Source organism: Bidens hawaiensis, unplaced genomic scaffold (genome assembly GCF_021521415.1).
Source record: "Bidens hawaiensis isolate Kalapana, Puna unplaced genomic scaffold, B.hawaiensis_p1.1 tig00014893_1, whole genome shotgun sequence".
Classification (NCBI taxonomy): domain Eukaryota; kingdom Viridiplantae; phylum Streptophyta; class Magnoliopsida; order Asterales; family Asteraceae; genus Bidens; species Bidens hawaiensis.
Genome location: NW_027492315.1, coordinates 94524 through 111180, shown reverse-complemented (window position 1 = coordinate 111180; position 16657 = coordinate 94524). Strand labels below are relative to the sequence as shown.

At 34.5% G+C, this 16657-nt stretch overlaps 1 protein-coding gene across 1 annotated transcript; it reads left to right on the top strand.

Moving 5' to 3' along the window:
- Positions 1-8655: 8655 nt before the first annotated feature.
- On the top strand, positions 8656-15393 carry LOC143547909 (GDSL esterase/lipase At5g18430-like). Its single transcript, XM_077039210.1, has 5 exons — positions 8656-8899; positions 9254-9381; positions 14514-14756; positions 14835-15087; positions 15170-15393. The coding sequence occupies exons 1-5, from the start codon at positions 8656-8658 to the stop codon at positions 15391-15393; spliced, it is 1092 nt and encodes a 363-aa protein (XP_076895325.1).
- The last annotated feature ends 1264 nt before the right edge of the window (positions 15394-16657 follow it).

Here is a 16657-nt window from a genome sequence, read left to right as displayed (position 1 = left end):
ATCGTTTAGGATAAGGGAACAGTCTCGGACTATTCGGTTAACAAGTATAGACTTACCGTTAGCGAGTTCTATAGTATATGGTTTTGTTAGTTCACTAACCGGCATATTTTCTAAAGGTAAGAAATTAACAGATACGAAACTTCTATCGGCACCCGTGTCAAACAAAACTGAAGCATACTGACCCGAAACTAAGAATGTACCTGTCACCACATTCGGATCTTGACGCGCTTCACCCGGTCCTAATACAAATGTGCGTCCCTTAGCTGTGTTGGAGGTTGATGCTTGTGCTTGGTTCTGCCTTTTCACCGTACTCGGGTTCAAATTAGGGCAGTATCTCCGAAAATGTTCCGTACTGCCACATTCATAGCAAGCACGGAGGTTCGTGGTAGGTGGGGTTTGTTGGTTGAGTTGTGGGCGGTTTGATTGAGATCGAGGGAGTTGAGTTGATTGCGGTGGACGGTTAATAATGTTGGTAGGGGTTCTGCAGTTGGGGGCATAGTGTCCCGTCCTTCCACACTTTTGACAGATTATCGGTTTACAATCACCCACATGATGAAAGTTACATCTTCTGCATTTCGGTAACGTCCCTTTATAGGTTTCTTGTTTTACGTTAGAACTGGTCATGGCATAACTTCGGGTATTCGGACGAGCCCGTTTATTTTGAAGGTTTCCTTGCATTCTTGTCCCATAATCAGTTCGTTTTAAACTTGTTGTTTCACCTGGCATCCTTATCACTCCACTTCTCATCAGGTCAAAAGTAACGACACCCGTTTGAGATACAGCACTTTCTAATGTCGGGTGGGCAACTGAATTTACTATACTTCTCACAGCAGGGGTCAGTCCCCAGATATAACGTTCAATTCGCTTTGCTTCTGGTGTAACTAACCATGGGACTAAGCGGGACAGTTCGTTAAAATGATTCGTGTATCCCACATGGTCTGCTCCTTTCATTTCCAGATTCCATAACTCGTGTTCCAACCTCTGAATCTCACTTTTAGGACAAAAATGCTCTAACATGAGGGTTTTTAATTCAGTCCATGACATACGATTAATAGCATCTTGTCCCCTTATTTGGACTACTGTGTTCCACCACATCAGCGCTTGGTCTAGAAACATACTGGTAGCAAATTTGACTACACGGTTCGGTGGACACTCACTGATATTAATTACTGACTCGGTCTTTTCTATCCATTTGACTAGCCCGCTAGGTCCTTCAATACCCTTAAACTCAATCGGTTTACATGATGTAAATTGTTTGTATGAGTACTCCTGACGCGGGGGTTCTCGGTTATTATTATTAGTTGTGTTAACAACCGGTACAGGGTTCGGGTTCGGGATATTATCAGGGTGCACAACAGGTTCTGGGTTCCCAGTGACATTCATAGTTGGGAGAGTGTTATTATTATTTATGACAGTATCAGTATTCACCGGGGTAGTAACACCCGGGGCTACATTAGTGTTCGGCGGAGGTGGATTAACAGTGGCCGTGGTGGTGCTCGTAGGTTGATTAACAATATTGTTAGCACGTATGCCTGCAGTGACTTGGGCTACAATGGTTGGTATCACTGCTTGTAGTTGACGAGCAATCATTGCGGCCACTTCCGCCTCAGACAAAGTGTTTGTTTTCTTCGGGGCCATTCTATAAAATAATCAATTATATAATAATCAACATCGTTTCACCATGACCAGCACAACTTTACGATATCACACTTTCACAACACATAACTATGCCAAAGAAAACACGTTTGTATTAATTATAATCATTACTGTACATATGCATCCAAAATTAGCGCATAGGCTTAACCTGGTATAGGCCAGCGCTTGTATATGCGTATCAAAATTTGTCACTAAGTGACATGTAGACTTAACCCGATAAGGGCCAGTGCTTGAAATAGTACAAAACTACAAACAACTCCCAAGCTAGCCCAACACGCTGTAACAAAATGCTGCTTGGGATATCAAAAGACTATATACATAAGACCAAACTACGATGTCCTATCCATTCTTTGCAACATGGAACCACAACCAAATCACAGCAGCCACTAGGGCCGCATTAACTGCTAAACACGCCCCCAGTAGTATCATCGCTCGATCCTGACGCCCATGGCTGTCAGCACTGGATCTTTGTACAATTCTGATTTCCTGTTGCATATACCTCATGTGATCATACATATCGTGTCTATGCTGGTTTAGGCTATTTATCATGTGTGAGTGTTCTAAGAGCTGATCAGTTGCTAAACCAAACCATGCTGAATCAGAATGACGGGGTGGCTCGGGTACCGGGGCGGGTAAACCCCAAGTAGGAACAGGTATCTCTGTTACCCGGACACGCGATGTTTCTCCCCTATGGTACGTAGATCGAGGTGGGGAAAAGGTGTGCTCAGGTGGACGCACTGAAATGCGAGCAGTCCGACGGTTTCTAATAGTGGGTGGAGGTGCTGGTGTATGCTGTACGGGTGGAGTAGGGGATCTGGGTGCTCTAACAGGTGAACGATAAGCACTAGTAGCTCCCTGTTCTACTATATTCCTAGGGGATTCCCTAGGGGGGTAGGTGTCACAACGGTAACCCGATAAGTCGGGTTGGTTTGGGGGTACCTCATAAGGAATTACCACATCTGCACCTTCTTGTATCTCCTCCGGTTCTTCCTCCGGATCCTCCTCTTCCTCCTCAGGCCTTGTTGGTAGAGTGTTAGGTACACGATCAGTGGATCTTGACATATTCCTGCACAATGGTTAGTGATAAGAATAATACCCTTCTATATTAATTATAATAAAATACATGTAGGTATTATACATATAGGCACAAATAATCGTTTATATACACAAATATTCATCTATTATTATATTTTATACACATATGTTGCTGTTTTTACCTATTCGATTGTTTATCGACTTCTTCTCGAATTTCCTCGTACAAACAAGTCCGTTATTACGTTCCGGACCATAATAACCCACTTGTCCATTCGTGTTCATCACAAGAATCATTCGTGTATATTATTTAATATTATTTTATTCCCAGAGTTAATCGAGCCTACGGTTATCTTAGGGCATCCTAAGGGACATCCTAATTCTTTATAACCAATGGCTCTGATACCAACTTCTGTCACACCCCGACTAGGCAGTTGCGGAAGCGTAATACGGGAATGTAACAGATAACACTGGTATCAACCACATTGTTTATAAAGAAAATTCAACCACTAGATTACATCATATTACACTGGTAGGTACTATGTTTACAAACTAGGTGAAAAACACATAACCGGTTTACGAGCTTCTTATACAGTATTATATCAGCGTCTATTCACAGCTATTCAACTTTCTTCCTAACACCAAGCATGTAAGCAAATCATTCCACTTCTGCTTTACCTGAAAAGCATGTAAAACGGGTCAACTACGTCTAGTTGGTGAGTTTCAAGTTTCACGAGTTTCAATGAAATCAGTACACGAGTTCGTAAAGTTTACAGTGTGTATGTATATATGTCTGTGTATGATGTATTATACTAAGCCACAAGTGAAACCGAAACGAGCTAAAACACATGGCCTCCACTGCCCATGCACTCCCGTTGGCATTTAACAGCCAATTTGCCCCAAGTATGTACTATGTCTAACACCACATAGCAGTATGTAAAAATATAATGACAATGTGCAACTGGGTTTACATATGTTCCGGCATACCCCACCGGCCCTGTCAGTTGGGTTTGTCAAACCGATAGTACTATCCACACGTCACCGGCACGAAGTTAATCACTTGTGTTTGTGGGGACTTGTCAAGTGTTAGTACTTAGATAATCCACATCATCACACGTTTTCAAGTATAACAGTTTATGTAAACATGCTTTTCACCCCAAAAGTTCGTAAAACAGTTTAGAAAGTGGGGGTCGTGAAACTCACCTTATTGTAGTTTGCACAGAAATTACGTGTCAGATAGTCAGATGACTCGTTTATAGCCTGATTCCTATAAACGGTATCGTATCGTTAATACTAGTACAGTGTTCAAGCTAAGTCGGGCTGTATAGATAATCTGGGTATAGCTGTTAGGCCCAGAACATGACCATAGTCTTAGATTGTGACGTTGTATACTATGAAATGTTTAAAACTGGATTTGGCTCAGTTTCACCGTTTTCCGAGCCTAGCTCAGTTGATCGTTTATACGTTTCGGGATTAGGTAAGATCACACAAACTTAAGTAAATATATTGATTGATAAAATGATTTGATTTATGAAAGAATTTTAAGGTTTCGGTGTCTGGTTTGATCGCAGGGTTCGTTTCCGTTTTCATACGGGTTTGATTATACAAAACGCGTACAATCCACCCGAATTGTCCGGAATTCTCGTAAAAAGTTCGTTTTTATCAATATCATTCAAAAATATGATATTTGACCACTTTTGACATTTTGACATACCAGTCAGTCCGTTAAACACAAAACTGCTGGTTTCGTTAAAACAATTATAATTTAAATCTTTAATAAATCATAACTAAATATGTAATTACATATAAATTATGTAAATTTTTGTAAAAATACATTAAGACATGGAGAATTTTATAAAAATATTTCCAGAAATTTTATGATTATTTATTTATTTATAAAAATTCATTTAATAGGTTATAATCATGTAATAAATGGCCCGTTTATATCAAATGACCTCCGAAAAATCCCATAATTTTTACCAAGGACCTCAATGTGACTACATAGCCCCTGCAAAATTCCCAGAACCTAACTATTTTGACAAAATGCCTTTTTGTGCGTTTTTCGGCTGTTAAAACTCGGTTTAACCATGGCTGCACAAACCCTACTTAGACAATTCCAATGATTCCCAAACTTTACCAGTGATCTTACTATCCCATAAAAAACTCCAAAACCAAGTTTCATAATTTTTCAATATGTTTTGCTATTTTTCCCAAATAAACGCCCATAAACGGGAATAAATTCACCAAATATTCTCCGTTTATCGAAAAATTACCAAATTTGAACAGGGACTCATTTATATGATCCCTAATGTCCCTACAAATTTTCACAAGCTAACAACAAGCACGTCACAACCTAATACTAAACAGCCCCTAAACGAGTATTACGGGTTTACCTTGTCGGTTTTTGGTGAATTTTGCTAGCTTAAACGTCTTTCCGGGTCTCGGGTTGCAAACTCAGTATATCTACATATCATATAACATCAAACCAAGCATAAATCATCCATGTAACAGCCTTGATAATTAGGGTTTCGGTTTTGGGTTCAAACCGAACTTTCTAACCGTAAAAACGTTGTATTCATGTTCTAATCCGTGTTTTTGACCAAAAAAGTATATGTTCCAGGTTTGTATACATGTTTAACATCAAAACCTAATTTTACTTGATTTTTAGGGTTTTTGGATGGTTAAACATGTTTAACACTAATCAAAACATGTTTATATGATAATCATATGGATCAAATCTTGCTAAAACTTATTAAAATTGAACTTTACCTTAAGGTTTTTGGAAGAAACTTGAAAGAACAGGTTGGGGAAAGTCTGGACTTGAAAGGTTTATATGTTATAATGAATAAGGATACTTAGAGTTGAAGTTATAAAAAGATGTGTATTCTTTTCTTTGCTGGCCGCTAGCGATCGGGATTCCAAGAGGGCTCTTAATGGGCTGTTTTGGCCCATTAAACTCTACACACAAGCCCAAACATGAAAAGCCCATTTTAAGTTTAGTTCGGGTTCGGTTTTTCGCAAGAAAATTAATTCGGGTATGAGAAATAACGCAAAAACGAGTGTTTTTCAGCTTATTTTTGTAAAATAAGAAAAACGTACTGACTCGTTGTAAAATTCCAAAATATTTTCACGGATGGCTTAGAACATGTCATATAAGTGTTTTATAAATCTTTTTCGGCTTAACGGATGCTACAATGCTTGTTTTGACATTAACGATTGCGTTTAAGCTTATAGCGTATCGATAAACGAAACCTTTTTCGTTTAGAGAGTTTTAAACGTACCGAGGCCTAAGTATCAATATGTTAGCCTCTATAACATATATATAACTCGTATATGACCCCTCAGTATGTATACGGGTCATAATTATTATCGGTCGGTTACTCGTTTAAGCACTACGAATTAACCGATTTGTCGTTTACTTGTTACGTAAAGAATATAGTGTACCTCGTTTTGTCATGAATGTCACAAGTTCTTACTGTTAAACATGATTGTTAGCTAAATATTATGTGATCTAGGCTTGGATTGATATTTTGTTGATTTATTAAGGGTTTAAACGGTTTTCGAGAATTGTTTATCGGATTTTGGTTAATTAAAAGTTTTGATCAGATTTGTTGGATGTGACTAATGCGTGTTTACTTCTAGTTTATGCCTGAATGAATGTTTCACATGTTGCTTGATTGAATGTCTTTCGATTATAGGTTGCAAGTTAGGTTGTTAACGGTGTTTTTCAACTTGTTTATGGTTTATTGAGCTCATTCACCATATAAACTGATTTTTGGCATTTTATTGGAAATTTATATTCATACTAGCTTAAATATCCGACGGGTGATAAGTTGTCGGGTTTGGCTTTGTTGTTAGGGTTTTAGGTTAAATTGTATAACAGGAGATTTACCTAGTTTACCTTAATTTCATTGTTTACTCGTGTCCTTTAAATCTATTCTCGACCACCCCGTGTACTTAGGTACATTGAGATAGTAAAACCGACTGGTTAGTTGTCTTTCAGGGTAATTAATCAGAGTTGGTGAACCGACAGGTGAACCAATAAGCCGGTATACGTTGAAAGTGATTAGGGATCCATTATGTTTCTAGAGTCTCATATCTTTAGATTCCCCGTTCCCGTAGCATTTTCCGAACCGATAAAAGCCCGAGTAGTCATAATTCGGATTCCTTATCTTGCTCATACTTTAATTTATTAAGATCTTTTATTCAGTAATTTAATTTCCTAGTGTAAATTACTTTAGGTAATTATTAATAAATAAAATAAATAAAAATCCAAAAATTATATATTTTCTTAATTATTAATTAATTAGCTTTTAGAACTAGTCTCGTTAATTCAATAAGTGTCTTTAGGGGTTCGATATTCCCAGTCTTCCCATAGCTATACTACACTGATAGGTTAACTTGCATGTTGCTAGTGGTTTTGTTTAGGGTATTCTAAGTTTTTTTTTACTCGATGTGCTTGGTTGATTAATTGCAATATTTTTGTATACACCACTTGTTGCACATCAATCTCATTACCAAATTGCCCTTGCCATCCATCGTTCAACTCACGGTTAACTAACGGTAGGAGTTAACCTATGCCCGTCCAAACACGACGATGGCACAAAACGCGCAAAATGAGAGTCGGACCTATATAGTACCCCCCCCCCTCCAATCCCAATTCAGCACCTGGGCACAAATCATAATTTTCTCAAAATTTATCGAGTATTAATTATAGATGTTTTACTGTACTAGATAATTCTATTACCCAAGAAAAAAATAAAAAAGAGAATATATTTGCGAGTATAGTTCGGGTATACATGTATGTGTGCTTCAGGTAATCAAATCGGGTATTGTCTAATGCAGTAGTCGTCGTATGCCTGAATACCCATTCCATTACTTATTTTAAGGTCATGCTTAATAGTTAATACCCCTAAAGGGCATTTTCCCACACATCATTATATCCCTTTTTTGAAAAGAAACAAAAAACAAAAAACATGTGTAATACATAATGTTCTCTGGTACATGTGATACATGCATGTTCAATCGTTATTAGGTCAAGCCACATATAGTGTCATTATAGAAATGTCAATGCCTATTTACGCTCCTATAACACACCGGGGATATGGTAGGAGCTTTATCGGTCCACATACTGCCCCATATGCGTGAACTAAGTTTTCATGTTTCGTTTTTGTCTATCGCTTTCAGTTTGAGTTCCTATGAAATTCCTGTACATCAACACTAGCAATTAAAAATTTTGGTAATTAACGAGTGGTATTTAATTTTGGTGACGAAATTATGTTAAAAGTTTTCTTCAACAACCGCATTATTTGATTCTCTGCTATAAAGTCAAAATCAAGTTTGAAGAAATTAAATGTGTGTTACCGTCCAAAAATTTAGACCTTTAATTTGATACAAATCATCATATTTTTTCTTTACCTATATATAAATAAATAACATATATAATGAGTTTGAATCAAATACAAATTATTTTTATTATAAAAAGTGTATAAATAATTAGAGTAATTATGTTAACACTAAAATAATTATTATTATTTACACTGTAACTTTTGAATTAGAGTAATTATTATTACACTATTTTATTTTTTATAACATAATTATTCTAGTTAAAACTGTAATTACTATAGTTATTTATATTAATTTTATGTATACCGGATCTCACCCCATATATAATAATGTGTGCGCGAACGTTATTACTGAAAAAAAACATTTTATTTCAAATAATAGTTGCTTATGTATTATAACTTTGGGCTTAGCAATAGCAAAAATTTGAATAAAACGTTATTTCAAAAATGTAATTCATATCATCAAAATTTTTAAGAGTGAATAATGACGTCAAAGGATAAGTTTTCCAAAAGTCAACTCTTAACCACATAAATTCAACACTCTATTCTTCTATAAATAATTAAATACCCCATAACTTGCCTCATAATAATACATTCGTATACAAAGCAACCTAACCCTACAATGAGATCTTCAATAATGTTTTTTATCATTCTCGTGTTCTTTTTGTTAAATCTTGTCTTGGGTGCTGGATCACAAAATGATCCTCTAGCGTTCTTTGTATTTGGCGACTCAATAGTAGATAACGGAAATAATAACTTTTTGATTACATCAGCAAGAGCGGATTCGCCTCCATATGGGATCGATTCTCTCTCTCATCGTCCCACTGGTCGTTTTTCCAATGGTAGAAACATCCCAGACCTTATAGGTTGATCCCTAAACTAATATATATCTTTATACGTTATGCACTCATTTATTTTTAGTAACACAGGACTGGTTCGACTTTAAATAGTATATGTAGAAACTTGGGTTCTCGCATCTTTAGCATTTGACTACGCTAGTTTCACATTAATTTCTTTCTCTCTTATCATAATCATAGTTGACTATTCTGTTTAAATTGTCTGATTATGTGCAATTTAAAATTGGTATACAAAAAATATGTGATTTCCACGTATTAGGTTGCCGAACAAAAAGTATTTGTTTTTTTTTTCCTTTTCTTTTCTTTTTACGAAAATGGCCTCATTTTTTAAATCCACTTCATAATTTTTTTTTTCTCTTTTAGGTGAACATATTGGGGTAGATCCATTATTACCGTGCATGGATCCTCAACTGAATGGTAAAAAGCTCCTAAATGGTGCCAACTTCGCTTCTGCAGGGATTGGGATCCTAAATGACACCGGATTTCAATTCGTAAGTTGCTGTAACTTCATTATATTATGTTAACTCAAATTAGTAAATTTAGGACCCTAGATCAATTTAAAAAAGAATAATAGATTAGATAAATTAAACAAAACAGTTGTGAGACGTATTTACTCTTTACCGGTTTATTTCAACTTTGAAATAATGCATAACTTCATAAAAAACATTAAATGGTACCAAGAGTAATATTAGTTCCATCACGCCATTTATTACCCAAGCATGAAAAATTCTACTAAAGTAGGATAATTTTTAGCACAAGTGCTTTTAGCATTAGGTAAGAATAATTATGCACATCTTTCAGTTTATACGTATATATTGAATACCAAAATTATTATATACTTCATTGAAATGCCAAAATACTCTTATCAATGAAAACAGTTCAATAGTTTTTTAGTTATTTGTTTACTATAATAAGTAAACAGATTGAATTAAATTTGATAATTCCTTGAAAAATTATAGTTGTCTACATTTATATCAATAGTTAAATTTTCAAAAGATATATAAGTGACACTAGGTTAGATCTCATGTATTACACAGGATGGTAACAAAACAAAAACAACGAAAATAAAAAATATAATATTATAAATAATTACAAACATTTTCAATGCATATCATAAAATTAGAGATAGATACATTGTACATAAATTATAGCTATAACAATTTTTTTTTGTCATACTTCAATTTAAGCTGTAAAATTATGACAAAAAACAAAATTCAGGTTTAGGGTTATCATGTTTCTTGTAAGACGGAGACCTAATGTTTGCTTATTTAGACATATCTTGTTACATCAGTAAGTAATACGTGACAAAAAAAACAACACAAAACTAATATTAACTAATCAACCATATAGATGTTTAAAATATGTTTATGTTATTTGAGTAACGAATAATATGTATGTTAAATAGTGGAATTCATTATATAAATTTATATATACTCAATAAACATCAAACAAAGAAAAATTTGGTATTTATGGTTTAAAACGCATGAAACAATAAACTTTAAATTCAATTAACATCCCAAATAAAGAGCTCCTAATTGGGACAAAGCTGAGCATTTTGAGAAACTTTACTATTGTAAGGCTTGTGGGTTTGTGGATGCATATGATTAAAAACATAAACCAAAATCATGTCAGTTATATCGGTAAGGTAACAACTGACAAAAAGAAAAAAACAAACTAATAGCAACTATATGAATGTTTTAAGTATAAAAACCGATATGTAATGCATAAACGATTAAAATACGTATACTTACTGAGATGTCGAACACTCGAACGTGGGGCTAAATTGAATATGCGAGCCGGGACCGTTGCAATATAAGTAGAATTATGTGGGGTTGAAAGCGGCATTCTAAGTATAGTTATGTATGAATAGTTGGAAACAATACATAGGGTATATATTGTTATGTAAATAATTCAACTAAATGTATATGAGTAAGGGAAATGAAAAGAAATAAAAAAACGTTTGTCCATTCATGTTCACATTTAATATTTTATTAATAATAATAATTACTTTTATTGTCTCTTAAATTATTATGATTGAGATTTCAAAAGAATATCACTCTATTTCTCAGTTTCATTTGACAAAAAAAAAAGAAAGGAAAGGGAATTAGGAGAGAAAAGAAAAGAACTAAAAGGAAAAAAGGGATTTTATTTTGTGTTCTCGAGTTCAGAAATTAACGAAAATTAAACATTTTGTGTGTTCCCGAGTTAAAGGAAAAGAAAAGAAAGTTACAACTTTACTATTATATCCTTTTAAGTATAATTATAATAAAAGATGCATTTGATAACATTTCTTGGCTACCCTTTGTTTATAGCCAATGCAACCATATGACTGATGTCTATTTATTCAATTCAACAAGAAATTTGCATTCATTTAAGCACTAAAAACTTGATTCTAACATGATTGTGAACGAGAAATTAATTTAATTGCATTCAATGTAATAGGCTAACATTCCATTGTCAAATAAATCTAACAGAAAAAAACACCAAGTTGATTTGACCAACATGCTTGTTTAAGTTCGAAACTATTTTTTATTTAATGATGCACATAATTAGCATAAGTCCAAAGAGGATTATTATCCGATGCAAATTTATACACGATGATTGCTAACTCATTCAAACCTTTGGGCTTTTACAACCAATAACTGAGCTTATTACTATAACTAGTTTAATAAACATCAAACAATTATAAATGTAGCTGTAGTTTATTTCCGAATAGTTAACCAATGATTCGATTAAGCGAAAACCGATTAATCGAAACTTGTGGGTCGGTTACGGTCACGGTGTTTGTCATAACTGAAACGAATGTCATAAATTTAAAATACTACTACACTAGGATAGAGCCCGTGTGATACACGAGTGGTTAAAAACAACAAAAAAGTTAAATTTAGTAATATACATGATAACATACGTTATAGATTCATAAGATATTAATAATGATAAACAAAATTTTATAATTCATAAATCTCTAAAAGCCTCATTGAATACAACATTGGATGTTAACTTAATTGTTTAATAATTTTCTAGTATTAATTACTAGCTTTTGAACCCGTGCATTACACGGGATTTGTCAAATGATAAAATAAGATCTATTATTTCAATTGTGATTATCAAAATACTTATAAATTAATTAATGTAGCTTTAATGGAAAAAACAAACAGGGTTAATGAAAAGTACTTAAATAACATGTTTTAATGGAAATGTCAGGTGTTGATTTGCAAGAAATTTAAAAAATGTACTAAAGTTGCGTAGTTTGTTAAATTTTAGGTATAAAAATTGCACTTAATTCAATAATGTATAAAATCCATACTATGTTATAACCCACTTGACAAAATAGTTTTGACCCATGACCTATGGATAGCTAGAATGAATTAGATGAGAAATTAGGAATTAGAAGAAATATAGGCTTGACACCTAAGCTTCAACATTTTCTTTTATTAGTATTGTAAGATAAGATAAGTGAATTAAAAATATATCATTTATAAGTTAAGAAATCCAACATAACAACTACTTAAGTGGAGTTGGTAAGCATATTTAGTTTGAAACATGAGGTCTTTGGTTCGAGACTTGTAACTAAACGGGTTCATGCTCCATATTTTGTTTAGAAGAAGAGATTATAATATAGGAAACTGCTCACATGACATCTATGTGACATCCTATATGGAAACTCTAAAATAATGTCATATGAAAAAATCATGTTAGTTTAATATATAGAGTTAGAAGTTAGATTTTCCTTCCGACATTGCTGGTTAAAAGAAAATATCACTCATAGTAAACTTATAAATGGAGATTTAACATAGAACCTTTTCATTTTAGATTTTGGCTTTTTGGCTGAAGAAACTCATAAATGGTTCTAAATAAAAAATTTCTCGTGACTTAGCTTAAAAAAAAGAAAGGAAAACAACTGTTTGTATTGAAGTCAAATGTAATGCAATAAAAGGGAATCCAATAGCAGTCATTTCCTTTGATTTTCACACAGTTAAAGAAAATTTATTTCAATAGCATATATATCAATTACTCTTCCGTAATCGATGTGTAATAAGAATTTAAAGTAAAGAACAACCAAGTTATTGAATTGCATACTTATTAATTCAATTTCTACCAGAATGTATTAACCCTTACATAATCGAGTACTGCAATCCTAATCTTAAATAAAGTGCATAAACTAAAATTAGAGTACCTGATAAAAGGAATGGCGTCCAGAACAGAGTTACAGGCGGTGGTGTGCTTGAGTCGTCGGAGTAGGGTGGTGATGGACGACAATTTGATTTACAGTTACTAAAGCAACAAAGCTTCATAAGAAAGAGGGTAACTTTGGAATTTGAGTTTGGTTAAACTTGTTCAGCTTTCTTTTCTCTTGGATTCTTCCCGATTTGGAAGAAAAGAGATGTGGGCTAATTTTCCTTTCAATTTCTTTCTCTTTTTGTTTCCTTTCTTAAAACAACTCTAGAACACCCTGTTTTTCTAATTCTTCTCACTTTCTTTCATTAAATAGACTCACGAACAGAGTGTAAAAGTAAATGGCGCGTGACAACGTAAGGAATGCGAAATTTTTCACATAGGATTCAGAATAATTAGAAAAGGTAACGTTACATTAGCTAGGGATTTTTCTTTTATTATATAGGCAAGATAAGATCTGTACTTTTGTATTAAATTAATTATCTATAAATACATTTGTATTTAAGTTTTATTTAAAACTATAGGGTATATTTTTTATTAATTTATTTATATTCACTTAAAATAATAATTAATCATTTTTACCTTCAAACTAAATTTCAATGAAGGAATATGCCAATAATAATCTTACTAGTTACTACGTATCTGTCATTAACGTGTCGGTTAATATTCCGTCACTAATTAATCTGTCAGTGAAACAGTCACGGCAATAGTTGCTTTCAGCGTTGTCAAAATCGCCAGTCGGGCGGTGAAGTTGGGACTAGCAATTAATCGAGATTAATTGATATTAATTGGGCTTTAATTTATAATTCTCAGTTTTATATATACACGCACGCATTTTTATTTGTAATTTTTAGTTTTATACATACACAAACACATTTTGGCTAGAATCTCGCCGGAAACCGCCAATTTTTGCTAGAACCTCTTTAGAAAAAGCCGATTAAGTCCGACTAATTTTGATTTTGGTCGGATTTGACCATTGACCAATTAATTGTCTGATTAGCCCAAAATTAATCAGTGAAGTGAAGACTAGCAATTAATCATGAATTAATTATCGGCTAGTCGAGATTTTTGCAACACTGGTTGCTTTTCACTGTTCGGTGTTTCATCATTGAATATTTAATATGTCGGTAATTCCTTGCTAATATTGCTCGAAAACTTGTCAAAAATCACATTACCGTCAGTTATTGTTACATAGCGATGGGTTTATCCGTCAATGAAAGTCAAATCATTTTGTAGTGTTAGTGTTTTGCATATGTATATGTTGCAAATAGTCACACACTCACACGTGATGTTAACTATTCATGCAATATCTTGTTTCATAAAAAAAGTTTCTTAAATTCAAATTGATATAAATTTACTTTTGATTTGTATTGTCACAAAAACATATCAAATCTCTGGTTATGCCGTACTGTAGTTTTCCACTTCACAACTCGTTCATGTTTCACAGATGAACATAATTCGAATGCCATACCAGCTACAACTCTTTGAAACTTACCAAAAACGTGTCGCTGCTATAATCGGTACTAGGAAAACAAAAAAGCTCGTTAACAAGGCACTCGTTTTGATCACTTGTGGAGGCAACGATTTTGTTAACAACTATTTTTTGGTGCGAAACTCTTTACGATCGTTTCAATATAAACTCCCCGCCTATGTCCAGTTACTCACCATCGAGTATGAAAAGATTTTAATGGTAATAACTCCTTACACCATAGTTTTAAATCTGTATCCTACAAAATTATAGATTTCAATGGTTAAATATCATATGCAGAGACTTTTTAATTTGGGAGCACGAAAAGTACTTGTGACTGCCACCGGACCGTTAGGCTGTGCACCATCGGTAATAGCATTGCGTACTCGAAAAGGAGAATGTGTAACGGAGGTGCAACAGGCCACAAACCTATTCAATCCACGAGTGTCAACGATGATCGGTTTGTTGAACAAGAAATTGGGTAGTCATGTTTTTACTTTCGTCGACGCACATCATATATTTGAAGATTTCATCTCCAAGCCAAAAGCCTTTGGTAATCCTCTTACATTGTTTCTATTTCTTTTGGTTTAATTTATAAAATATATATATGCAATTCATTGAGAGGATGGGTGCAGGTTTTGAGGTGACTAACAAAGCATGCTGTGGACAAGGCCCATATAATGGACTCGGCCTTTGCACGGCGTGGTCAAGCTTGTGTTCCGATAGAAACAAGTATGTGTATTGGGATGGTTACCACCCGACTGAGAAGGCGAATCGGCTTGTGGTGCAAGAAATATTCAACGGCACCAAGTATATGAAACCCATGAACCTAAGCACCATTTTGTCAATGAAAGCGTAGTTGTTACATTGCTTGCTATTTTCACAAATGCATGTGTGGGGTTGGTTACATGTGTTGCTTGATAAAGCAAATAAATATGTAAAAATATTCTGAAGATTTTTGATGCTTTTCATGTCGTATAAATATGGGTTATGATACGAGCCAGGCATCAATCGGGCCAGCCCAAACCCTTGAAGACGAGGGAAAAGGCCACAATTTAATCCACTCGGGTTAACAAGATTCTAAAATGACTTTTTAATTAAATTCATTAATTCTTTACTTGCAAACCAAGTAATTATCATTTAGTTAGTTTTCTTATTAATTTTGTTTTTCGATTTTAATGCAATAATTTTTCCTTTAAATTGTAACCTTAGTTTAAGAAATAAAATTAGAAAATTGTCATCTACTCAACGGGTTTTTATAAATTTGGTGCTTTCATAAGTCATTTTATACCCAATGTAACAACCCCATGCTTTCAGTATACGAAAAACTTGATCAATCACTCACTGAAAATACCTCCACCGCCACACAACACATCATCGCCCCAACAGACAGCAGCTGACTAAACTAGTGCCAGCTTAAAGCCCTCACCGCCACATGCAACAACAACTCGAGCTCTCCACCCAACTGTTTAATTGCCTAAAGCCCTGGCCTAGAGCAAGACAATAAAGAACATCAACCCCCCCTCCCCATCCCCACACACAGACCCCAATATCATCAGTCATCACCCTCGCTCGCCAAACATACACCTCCGGATCTTTGATGCTTTCAACACTCTTGATTGGATCTTCCAAGTCGAAAATTATTTCTTCTACTATACTATACCCTACGAGTCTACGACCAACACAATACTCTCATGGCATTTTACGCCGTCGAAGATGCTCTCACTTGGTACAATCACTTGCCCAACAACAACCTACTCGGTACATGGGTGGAGTTCACACGTGCCCTCGAGTTACATTTTAGCCCATTTGGATATGAAACCCACCAGGCAGCCTTTATTTAAACTTCGTCAAACCACCACCCTATAAACTTATCAACCCGAATTTGAAAGACTTGGCAACCATGTAATATGTTTACTGGCTACTGCCTTCCTCAATTGTTTAATCCCCGAAACGCAACACAATATCTAAGCAGAAATCTCTATTCACAAACCCCGAACGTTGCATCAAGCGTACAGGTTGAAAAAACTTATTGAAGACAAACTCGCATCCTTTCCTAAGCCACACTATAGTCCCCCACCATGATATGTCTACCCATCATCAACCCTATATACCACCCACCC